The 12,532-nt window shown below is 40.3% G+C and overlaps 1 protein-coding gene across 1 annotated transcript in view; it reads left to right on the top strand.

Moving 5' to 3' along the window:
• Positions 1–9,250, top strand: part of bdnf (brain-derived neurotrophic factor) — a 27,509-nt gene extending 18,259 nt beyond the window's left edge. The window contains exon 2 of the mRNA XM_071531900.1: positions 7,788–9,250. Within this exon, the coding sequence (XP_071388001.1) occupies positions 7,809–8,618 (810 nt within the window). The 5' untranslated portion in view covers positions 7,788–7,808 and the 3' untranslated portion in view covers positions 8,619–9,250. The remainder of the gene's footprint in view (positions 1–7,787) is intronic.
• Positions 9,251–12,532: the final 3,282 nt, after the last annotated feature.

Genomic DNA, 12,532 nt, shown 5'->3' with positions numbered 1-12,532 from the left:
ATTAATGTTTTGCCACAGTTTTCAGAAATACTGGCTGATTCCTTCATTAAACAGTCATTGTTGTGTCTCTCAGTGTGACCCCCCCATCAGATGGGCCTACAACATCCAAAGACTGTTCATAACACCTTTTAGTTTTCAATTATCAGACATTTTCTTCATTTCATTCAGACAATTCACTCCTTACACAAGCCTCAGAGGCACGCAAGCCAAAGCTACCTCAACAATACACTTGATACGCCACCTTCAATTGTGCTGTATTTGCAGAAATGAGAGAGACCGTGTTGTTGTTTCTGCTCTTCTAATGAGATGCCAAGTGATTTATTTATGAATTACTTGGTTGGAACAGCCCCCTTGTGCAGTGTGCATTTTTTTTTTCTTTTTGGAGTCATGTCGCTCAGTGATTGCTGATGCAACTCTTTGTCATCCAGAGTTTGCCCTCACCTCCTGTGAGCCTTCGGGGAGGGCTATATTCATCTTGGCGTGTCCCCGGGTGTGTTGGAGGTGGGAGTGACTCATTGAGCAGGTGTGAGCATCCACTCCCATACTGCTACATGCCAAACAAGAGCTCTCCAACTCATAAGCTCGTGCAGAGAAGAATCATGATGGCAATATAGCAAACACATCACAATAAATCTTTGCATTGGACGAGGTCCAAGGCACAAGGATAATGAGCTGCTATTTCCCCATTATGCTAGGCCTTGTATTCATCTGAGGTGGAGTTTCAAAACTTACATCACCACCCATTGAGAGGTTGCGGCTGTAGCAACGTCTTTATCTGAATTCTAATATATAAAAGGAATTCATCTATTTTGTCCCTGATAAGGGAACCTGGAGTATCAAAAACCATGGCAGCTTCATTTATTTGTGTACGTTTGTGTATAGTCTACCCATTTATTTAGTTGAATTTCAGTTTAATTTAAAACCAAGAAAAAAGTTTAATTTAAAACCAGATATTGTCTTGTTTTAGACAAGACAATATCTTATTTATCACAATGCCTTGTTTGCATTCAAATGTTTTTACAGTCTGACAAGCGTTAGCACCACTTGGGTCTTACAAAACTATAAGCCTACTCTTTGCTGATATTTAGGGATCTATATTTCTTTGATGATATGCTTTTCTTCGGACGTATAGAAGAAGAGCAGTGGAAATTACATTGCAGAGATGTTCATACAGATGTTAATACAAGAACATCTAGTCTAAAATCAATGACGTCGAAAATAGATGAAGGAAAAGACTCCTACAACCTAAATAGGATGAATGTTGGGGTAAAGAAAAAGAAAACTGTCCACACACGTAAGCTCTAATCCTAAATACATGCTCTTCTGAGGCTTATTCTCCCAATGAATTAGCCTATTCAGTGTATGCAGACCTGAACGAGAAAAGTACATGTTTGTTGTCCTTGATCGCTTCATTTTACACAATTATCTCTCGATTACACGTAACGTATCGCGTCTTGGGTGCCAAAAGACTGCGCGCTGTTACGCAAAAGCTTCCAAACCGCCGTCTCTTTGGCCCACGTCTGTGAAATACGGAAGAGGAGAGACGCTGTATGCTTGTGCTTTAATGCCAGATATTTCATGTGGATGGAGGCTTTAACTGTATGCGGACAAAGACGCGCATGTCGTGTCTAATTGCATATTGAAAGAGCATTAATAGTTCCACCTCGGGGCTGTTTTAACGGGAGTTTGGTGGCGACCAGTCAGCCAGCGGCAGGTCACATGTTGCAGCGTCATTGTGTAGTAAAGTTACTGTAGTTGCAAAGGCTCGTTTCAGCTCCAGAGGTCTCCCATCCTGTGGTGCTGCTGCGGCGTACAGCATGCAACAACTTCTGTTTCAGGCGATCTCCAAAGGATCCGTGCAGCCATGGGAGTCCATTACCTCATCCATGCAATTTCCACCATCAATAATTTAATCTATTTGCTCCAAAGCTGAAGAGATATCCTGAAGCTGTCGGGAGAGTACAGAGGAAAATATCGCTTAAGTAATTACTCAGGGAGTTGTCCAAAACATCCCAGATGACACTGTCCTGTTGAATGGTCTGTTTTACGACTGGGCAGTAAAAGGTACGTTTTTTTTTTTTTTTTTTTTTTTTTTTTTTTTAGGGATAGACTTGTTTGATCACTTTCGCTTTGTTTGATGCCGTTTGAGAGAAAGAAGGGGGTGGGGGTGGGGGGGAGATCTAAAAGTAGACCGATCAAGTTGGGTTATCCTGCAAACGCTCAGACAGCGCCGCAGCCCGAGAGGGGATATGTGTAACCTTATCCTCCCGTTCATTAATAAAAAACGGAGTTATTATGTTGATTGGGTTTCCAATAGAGCCAGAGCAAGGCTTCAGTAGATGTAATCTCGCAAAAAAGAGTGTTGTTTTTATGATTATAATAAGCTACGTGCCTGGTTATTATCTCGTAACTAAAGTGGGAACAATCCAGTGTGCCTATATACACATTGGAATCAGCCACTGCGGCCCATTTTCTGGCACCTTTAGCGCCTAATTTATAGCATAATAAAACGTAGAGGGGATTAAAATGCTCTTAAATGTAGGTCTAAGCTTTTGCTCACCTAAACCCGGCCCCACCTCCATCGTAAACAAACAAAATCCAGACCATTTTCTTTTAGGAGGAAAAAAAAAGTTTGATGAACTCATTAAGACTTTATAGGAAACTTGAGACCTAAACGCCCAGCTATGTCTACCTACCTACAGTGTTGCTCTACTTCATAGTCTAGTCTACTTGTACTGAATAACTTCAAATTAAAAGGCCTGAATGAACATAGATTAAAAATACTAGTCCTATCCACTTGTGAAAATAGAATGTTCAACATCATCTCAGAGGGTCTCATCACGAGGAAAGGTTACATCGCTTAGGTTTGATGTTGGTGTAGGCCTAATGTTGAATGGAGGAATTTATTTCCCAAAAGCTACAATTTAAGACTATAACTGTTGTCAAAGCTGTACCAAAATAGGCTACAACTGAACATTGTGTTGTCTACACTTAACGCACCACTAGGTTTTGCCAACTTCGTTTTATCTATCTATCTATCTATCTATCTATCTATCTATCTATCTATCTATCTATCTATCTATCGTGTTACACAGAGGGAGGGAAAGAGAGAGAGAGACAGAGAGGGAGGGAGGGGGAAGGAGAGCGAGCGTCTTCAACATTTCACGGTCTCACACGCCATCTAGCGTTTAAGTTTGGGAACTGCACACCGTCTTTAATTTGGAAGTAGGTCCATTGGTGTAATTGCAGTCCAATTACTGGTGTCAGTGCGTGAAATGCATTATTCTTAGGGTATGGTGATTCATGTGTTGCAGGGTGGGATCACTTTAATGCAGGCTACCTGAGAACTGTGGGCTGAAAGAGAGAGAGGGAGTGTGTGTGGGGGTGCTGTTTCTTCCTTTTTTTTTTTTTTAACAACATTGATAATTGTTTATTGGCTGTATGAAACCCTAGGAGTTGTGGCATCGAGGAAATCAAATTTTGAGTACATTCATACTCCTAAACCAGAGTAACATGTTTTGTAGAAATAAGGATGAGAATGTAGTCCCAAATGAGTGACAATTAAGATGTTTTGATTATACGTGGCTGGCCTATTCACTCATTTGTTCACTGTTGCATAGTGTGGGAGGAAAACAACAACTCATCTAGACAGCGTAAATCACCCAGCAACCACTTTAATGTCTGGCTTTATGTAGCAGTGGCCAGGGTTGGCCTGGAAGCCAACTAATCCCTTAGTAATGCTCATCCATTTCTAAATGTGGTCTGAGACTGTGTCAGATTGGAAACAGATCTCTCAAAAACAAGCTTGCACATGTGTCAGCCATTACTGCAGACAACTCTAATTGCTTTTTTAAGTACTGCATTGTGGCACACAAGGGGTCTTCTTGTAAGAAAATGTAATATCATGTGCTGCATGTTTCAGAATCATACTCGCTCTGTCGGTTTTTTACAGCTGAACATTTGGCATTGTGTGCGATACACATTGAACGTGACAAAACCTGTTACTTGTTAAAAAAAACTCGAGCCAACATGGTTCTTGAAGATTTGACAAAAGAGGGATGCCCACAAGGGAGCAGTGGGAGAAATGGAGAACAAATGTTGCTATAGGCCATGCATTTCTATTTAAATTTAGTGTGCAATTTTCCCTCTTTCATCTTTCCTGTATGATGTTTATTTTCTCTTCTAACAGTTCCTGAAATATAGTCCTCCAGTGAAGACAAGCTATAGTAAAAGACAAAACCATAAAACGTGCTGACATTTGCACTGTGGTTGGGAACATTAGTGAATGTGTAATAATACTAGCCATGCTAGTCCTTTCATGCTTTAGAGAAACTTTTCAGCATCTCTCAAAGGAGGCATTTATCACTATAATCCCCACCTGGCACAAAGAATAAATGTGAGGGTAAGTTACATATCCCAGCCGTACAACCTTGCTCTCAAAACAGTTTAACAGGTGTTCATCTAGAGAGGTAAAAGCTAAGTATGCGAGTCCACACACTCACCTGCTCCAATGCGCTTATTGTTCTTAGTGTTTCAAGCTATAGGTGCTTTGTCATGAATAAAGGCGTGTTTGAGCAGTGGTTAGTGTGGGCTCTATTTTCCTCCATGTTTTAGCTTAGTACCCAGCTTTGAATGGCCGGCATTTTGATCAAAAGCAAGTACCAATGAAGTACTGCCGTCATACTTTCATGGCAGTATGTTCAATGAAATACTTTGAGTATATTTGAAACATTCCACCAAGTGTTGTTCCTGTCATGCCGTCTTATTCATGTTCGTCGGCTTTAATGTTAGGTTGAATAGATGTGCTTTTTTTATTAACTGTGAAATCCAGTAGGGCACAAAGCACAGAGGATGTTCTTAACACTGAATGTATAAAACAAGAGGAAACCAATCAGTCATCACATTTTGTTTCTAGTAGATAGAACTCAGAGATTCTGAGCTAGTCCCACAGCAATTAAATGATTCATTGGCTTTATCGCATTTTAACAGGATGTTGATTGAGAGCATAAGCCATATTGATTGTCCTGATGGAAACAGGAAATCACAGAGATAGAAATAAAATCATTTGTTGTTCCCGGTGTGAGGATACCCAGAGGAATGGCATGCAATTGCACACTGATGAGTGGCATTACCCCCAACAACCTCCTCCCCTCCATTCTCTCCCCTATGGAGACCTGGGAGAGACGTCATCTGTGGTTGTTATGCTGCGAAATGACGCTGGCACTCTCTCCACCCCCTGCTACTGCAATATTACCCCTGTGGTCTGTTAGGGAAGATGCAGCACTTCGTCTGCACCATTTCCAGCATGAAGTTTGACGCCGTACAATAATCAGCCCTCACCCTTGATTTCCGTAATCTGGGAGTGGAACCATTTGCGTGTGATGCTGATAATAATATCACGGCAAATGCATCATGACACATAACGCTCGTGACTGGCCTTGATCCTGCAAACCTACATGATTTCTTTTGCTTGGGAGGGCTGGGAAGGTGCGCACAAATACTTGTTGTTAATAACATCTTTACTGTTCCAAGGCACCTATTCCATAACGGTTAACTGGCTTGTTTTTACATATTTATCAGGCTTGAATTAACAGTGTATAAGTGGATAATCAGCTCCTTATTCTTGGCTTTATCTTCAGTGTTGGTTTAGTTGGTGAGAGGAAAAATACCCCCACCCCCTGCAAACACATACAACCCAACCCAACCCCTCCCCATGCCCTCCCCCTAACACACACTCTCACACTCTGGAGGAGCACGTCACTGAGCTCGGGGACTGAGTGGCTCATTAAGAAGAAGGATGTGATATTCTGAATAGAGACTGTGAGACTCCCAGCACGTCTATTTATAGACGCGATATCTCTGTGGCAGTCACCGTGGCGTTGGTTAATTGCAGCCACGGCCCCAGACACCAATTAAGAATGAAACAAATGCTTTTTAGGTGGGGTTCGCTCCTCCCTTCTGCAAAGGTCCTTCTGTCCATCCGGCTTGGAAGGAGAGTGTATTTGCTCGGTGTGTATTCCTGTATCAGGTTGGGACACAAAAAAAAAGACGGCATGCAGAGTGCAGTCAAAGCCTTGGCCAGGCTATTTTTAAATGTCCCCCTCTGGAAGGCGAGATCTAGATTTCTTTTCATTATGGTTGCTTTTATATCTGGCTGTTGGATGTCCACCAATGCATTGATTTGCTGTGAATCTTAGAGCTTCTCAAAAGGTAAGGGATGCATTTGTGCGCAGGCGATAAGCTGGTTAAGGATGTATGTATTTCGGCTACGTCTGGCTCCGTGTGACTTTCTTCCCCTGCAGTGCTTGCTTGCGTGAGCTGCTCTTCGGAGGCTTGAGATTGGTGCTTTAGAGTGTGGGGAGGATGACACATCTTTCTGACTGTCATTCAGCTCCTCACGACATCCTGTTCGTTCCTTCTGCAACGCTCTCACCATCCACCTGCCAAAAAAAACTCTGTCCCTCAATAAATCCTGCTTCCCGTTCATGACTAAAAGGTTTAGTATCAGCCCTGCCTTACATCACAGACCAGTGTAAGTTTTTAAAATAACGTGGCAACGTACAGTAAACTTACACCACATTACACAGTCAGTCAATTCTGCCCACTTTCCAATTTGGTTCACTGTGACAAATGAAAATGTTTACAATGCCAGAAATGAATTAAATAAGAGGACGATAACATTTGAAAAGAAGAGTTCTCAACCAGATTAGAGCCAAGTTGGAAGTGCCCAGAATGTTGTTCAGTTGACAGTGATGCTCTTGTTAGTGGGGTACTGCCATAGTGAAAACATAGTACATTAGCTATATGAAAGCCTATTGCCTCTTCAAACAATATTTTTACTTTCCAAATTTTGTCAATTCACAATTAATTTGATAGTCTCACTATATAGGTTAGAGCCCAAAATACATCCATTATTTGCCACCTTGCAACTATATTAGAAATATATGAAATATCTAGCAATTCAGATAAGTATATGATCTGAAAAGCGTTCCCATTTTAAGACAATGATAATCCATCATGTCCACTACATTCAAGAAGTGGGTGGCGCCCATTGTAAAATGACAAGACATGTTTCTGAAGATTAGGATTAGGATTAGACAGAATTGATTTATTTTTTATTCTAAAATGTAATATTCATTCTGCTTTTTAGGCCGTCTTTTTTTTTTTTACAAAACAGATAGATATATATAGAGAGAGTTTTTCTTTCTGACTTATTTGTTTACTATCAGAGAGGCAATGAGTAAGAGTGGGGCTGTGAGGGATGATGAGTTTGGTACAAATCCTTGTATTGCTTTGAAAATATGTTGTACAATATTACACAGAAGTTGAACAGCCTATAAATCATAGGGAACCTCTTAGGATGTAATGATATCTATCTGCATCACCAGCCTCTGATGCTCAGCACAGCTTATGTGCATGACTGCCAACAAATAAAAATCTAGGCCAAACCTTATATAGGAACAGAATGATAACAGGCCGTAAACTAATGGAAAATATTTGATGATACACACAATTAATGCCAACATAATTTGAAGTAATATTTAGGTGATGATTCCAAAGCCATAGAAGCTTAAAATAAAATAGGCTTAAAATAGGCTCAGACTCAGTTGTGCTGCTGGCTCTCTTTTTGGCTTGAAAAGAAAGAGGAGAGAATGTAAATAATAGGAGAGGCTGACATGGTGCATTATGGATCAAGAATAAGCTAACCTATTTGAAAATGCTCTTTGACTAACTACCTTGCCCTCTCTCCCCTTCCTCTCGTTTTCTGTCTGTCTTTCTCTATCCAGTTCCACCAGGTTAGAAGAGTGATGACCATCCTGTTCCTTACTATGGTTATTTCATACTTCAGTTGCATGAGAGCTGCGCCTCTGAGAGACGCCCCGGGCATGCGGGGCCACCGGACGGAAGGCTACTTGGGCGCTGCTGCGACGGCCGCACGAGGCCACGGGACTCCACAGAGTGGTGGCGGGCCAGGCCAGCGCGGGGCGTTGCCCTCACTTACAGACACGTTTGAGCAAGTGATAGAGGAGCTGCTGGAGGTGGAAGGAGAGGCGGCACAACTGGGACAGGGGGCTGATAAGAGCCAGGGAGGTGGGGGCCCGTCCTCAGTGGTCGCCGCAGAGACGAAGGATGTCGACCTGTACGAGTCGCGGGTGATGATCAGCAACCAAGTGCCTTTGGAGCCGCCGTTGCTCTTTCTTCTGGAGGAATACAAAAACTATCTGGATGCCGCTAATATGTCCATGAGGGTGCGGCGACACTCCGATCCCTCACGGCGCGGAGAGCTCAGTGTGTGTGACAGTATTAGCCAGTGGGTGACAGCTGTGGATAAAAAGACGGCAATAGACATGTCTGGGCAGACAGTTACCGTCATGGAAAAGGTCCCTGTCCCCAATGGCCAACTGAAGCAATACTTTTATGAGACCAAATGCAACCCCATGGGGTACACAAAGGAGGGCTGCCGAGGAATAGACAAGCGGCATTATAATTCCCAATGCAGGACAACCCAGTCCTATGTGCGAGCGCTTACCATGGATAGCAAAAAGAAGATTGGCTGGCGGTTTATAAGGATAGACACTTCATGTGTATGCACATTGACCATTAAAAGAGGGAGATAGTGTATAAAATGTATAGATTTTATTGAAGAGTTTAAAAAAGAGAATAAAGAGAAAATATCTATTTGTATATATACATAACAGGGTAAATTATTCCGTCAAATGAAAATTTTATGGACTGCATGTAAAAAAAGATGAAGTTTATACAGTAAAAGTGATACTACAGTCTATTTATTGAACATATTCATGACCTTGTAAACAATTAAAAAAAATCTGATCAGTCATTTGCGCCCAGTTTAAATTACTATATCACATTCCTCAAGACATTGTGATTTGTTTACGTTGCCAAGAATTAGAAAATGAAGGAACAAACAGGCAAGGAAGGAGAGAGGACAGTTCCATCTTCAAAAGCTTGCATGCTGCTTCAATTGTGAATTGAGAAATTCTCCACTTACAAAAAAGGATATGATGCCGACCAAAACATTCCGTTTACATACTCCGCAGAAAAACGATTTTCCTCTCAAGTAATTTATCTGTTTACTGTTCTAAACTTCTCAAGGTAATGTTGGAATTACATACTATGTCAAGGTGCTGTTGTCAAAGCTTTGCTGTTTATTTTTTTATCCCCACCAGAGGACAAGATATATAAAAAAATATATATATATATATATATAAAATTTATTCATTGACATGTTTCTGGGTTAATATTATTCATTTTGTATGTTGTGAAGTTGTTTGCAATATTAAACTGAAATATTTGAAGAAATAAAAATGACTATAGGCAACTGAAAAACAAAACCAATGTCGATAAAGTTTGAACAATGTATTTCTAGGAAGTATAAACTTTAGATAGACAGGCAGGTAGGTACGAAGGCAGGCAGATAGAGACACACACACACACACACACACACACACACACACACACACAAACCAGTGCCATGTTTTGGAGGTGTCAGCACTATCAAATGAAACACACATGAACCAGCAGGAGACCCCATGATAACCAAAAGAATAATTTGAATTGTTCACTGCCTACAAGAACATGATGTTTCTTCAATGACAGAGGAGTCTATGCATTGGTGATTACATAGGGATAGCAATGATGATAGTGTTACAAGGGGCACAGTAGCGCAAACAAGAATGCATCTTATGCTGGTCACACTACTGGAATATAATTGTATTCAGTATTATGTGGAGGAAAGGGAGAATGGCAAAAATGCCCCTAAACCACTTCATTCGCTCCTGCACACAAAGTCCAAACCAACATGATCTGGAATGCAAACCTGTGTTCTTAAAGACAATAGGTAGGTTACAGGTGTACATGAAACATACATGAGTTAATGAGTCACCCAAACTGATTCACGATGGCTTGAACGAACATGATAATTAAAACATATTCCTGTTATTTGAATGTAGTCCCATCTTAAGCGTATAAATCATTACATAAAAGGCCAACTATCAGGGTTTTTTGGACCTATATGGTCATTATGATCTAAAGGAAAAGCCAAATGTCTGGGTTGAAAGACAGCTGCAGATAAAAACTCAATAACTTAGTGAGAAACCCTTGCTGTTCAAGTCCAAACACCATAATTTAAGGTGGTAGTAACAGTAAATTCATTCAAGCGTTCATCACGACACACTTCCAAATGAAACTATTTTGAGTTTGGCACTAATCTGACATATTTGAGACAGAAGGAACTTTCTTATATAACAAAAAAACAGATGTTATGGATGGAGAGGCACAAAGTATGAGATGACCAGCAAACAAAGACTCCAATTAATAACATTTTAATCAAATAAAACCATCTTGTAGTATATTTTTTCACTTTTAGCCCGTCTTTAAAAGCTTCATTTGTGGCTAATAGTTGTGTTATATGTGATCACAAGTTTGGTAGACTTCGTCATTTTACTTCTTCTTTGGCAACTCCAAGGTAAGTGTGTTGGTGTGCCCTCTGAAGAAGAAGGGGATCCGACATTTTGAGATCTGGGAAACAATTTGCTGAACACAGACAAGACGCTTCACTCTCTTCTCTACGTTTCTGAGATCTTCCAGAGGAGCTTGATGAAGTTGCTGTGAGTTATTTTGATTATCTTGCCTGATGACAGTAGAGGGTTTATATGCCAACTCCAAGAGAGAAGATAAGCTTAGTGTCTGTCAAATGGTCGATGCCATTACTCTCCAACAAGAGATACTGAGGTTGGCTCATAATGGTCATTCAAGGCAAAATATACTGTATATTGTTAATATTATACTAAGGCTCTATATTCATCTCCTGGAAGAATGGCTGTTGATCTCTACTCCTCAGTGAAAATCCACCTTAAAACAGAATTTGCACATTTTATTCTCATGATTTTGGAAAATTCAGCCAATATCTATAAGCACACACAAATGCCATCATCCATTGTCTTTCTACTGGTCTGTTTGAAAATGAAGATGTGGGATTACTGGAAGCCAACACTGATGGAGCCTGCAGGGTGAAGCCCATATTGCCTTATATGGCCGTAAAGCACGCATGTGTATATCCAAGGACAATGCATGCACACATATAGACTGCAGCCTGAGGCCCGGGGCCAAAAACAGGACCACGCATGCCCCCTTACAGGCACTGAAATTCACTCAAATATCTTCCTAATGGCACAATTATTTAAAAAAAAAAACCCCAATATCCATTAGGGAAGACATTAGAAGAAATGAAATTAGCGCTTCTGACTACAGCTTCTGTTAAAAAAAAGTATTGACATTATATTTCTACATAGAATATGGGCCTTTGTCCTATTAAAGGTGAACAATGGATTTTCCCATATTATATTCACAATTTCACTCATATAGATATAGTGTATCTTGTTAGACCCCTATAAATGTATTACGTTCAATGATGTTCGGAAAGTCTTAATTTTTAATGTTTACAAGGCTACAATGTTTACATCCGGATCTCAGTGCAGCCGCCCCTTCATTTGATTGATGGCCTAAGCTGCAGGTGTTTCAGGTAACCATACCACATACTTCACCTATCAGCACATCATTTACTAGTATTTCCAGCTCAATATGAGATTGTTACACAAGTAACCTAGCTAGTCTAGCTAGCAAGCTGACCTACCGGTTGAGTAAGAAGAATTCTATGTCTGCATCAGTACAAAATGCTTTCACTAACTTAACTTTTCTCCACCGTCAAAAGCTTCTCCGGTATTAAATCAGTGTCTCCTTTTTTCTACAAGTTTTCTCAACTCAACATTACATCAGGTTTTTTGTTTCTTTGCTCTCCCAAACTGAGTTTTCTCTCTTTCTTCTCCCGACATGGCAGAGAGGAAAAAACAACCTGGATCGGCGTACGTCCTCACGCGCGCGTGCTTGAAAACAACTTGATAAGTGTATTTGTTGTTGTACGGGGACCCACTTTGCTCACTAGTGTTACTAGTAGTCACTAGTAGCACTATTGAGCAAAGTTCATCTTTAATCTACTAGTTTAATTACATGCAATGTCACTATTCAAATTAAGATAAAACACACTAGAGGCCATGCTTTAGCAGTGGCCGCAGTGGTTGCTAAGCAACACATATAAGTGCCAGTATAAGTTTCGATTTTTGTTAACAGATTATTATTCAAATTAATTGTTAAAATAATTTAACATAAGACAAGACAAGATACGGTAGATGAAACTTTAATGATTCACAAGGCAAAATTGGGTCTTTGCAGCAGTAATATGATGGGCTACACCAATTAGAAATAGAATAGGCCGATAATACGTATAAGAATATAGCAAAATGGGGGTTAGTATATAAACATACTCAACCTACAATTTCAACGCTAGAACATGTTAAGAAGCATGGAAAAAGTATGGATTACAGCATTATGAGGGTTTGCGAAAAAACAGCAGTAAAACATAGTGGCACAAAGAAAAAATTAATGCAGAACATGTAAATATAAATATATAAAAGTTGTGACAGGGCTGAAATAAGTAAAAATATATATATTTATA

Source organism: Centroberyx affinis, unplaced genomic scaffold (genome assembly GCF_046629955.1).
Source record: "Centroberyx affinis isolate AG114_WGS23_722 - 3 ecotype Tasmania unplaced genomic scaffold, CSIRO-AGI_Caff_v1 ptg002148l_1, whole genome shotgun sequence".
Taxonomy (NCBI): Eukaryota; Metazoa; Chordata; class Actinopteri; order Beryciformes; family Berycidae; genus Centroberyx; species Centroberyx affinis.
The sequence above is the reverse complement of the archived record's forward strand: the minus strand, read 5'-3'. Positions and strand labels throughout refer to the sequence as shown.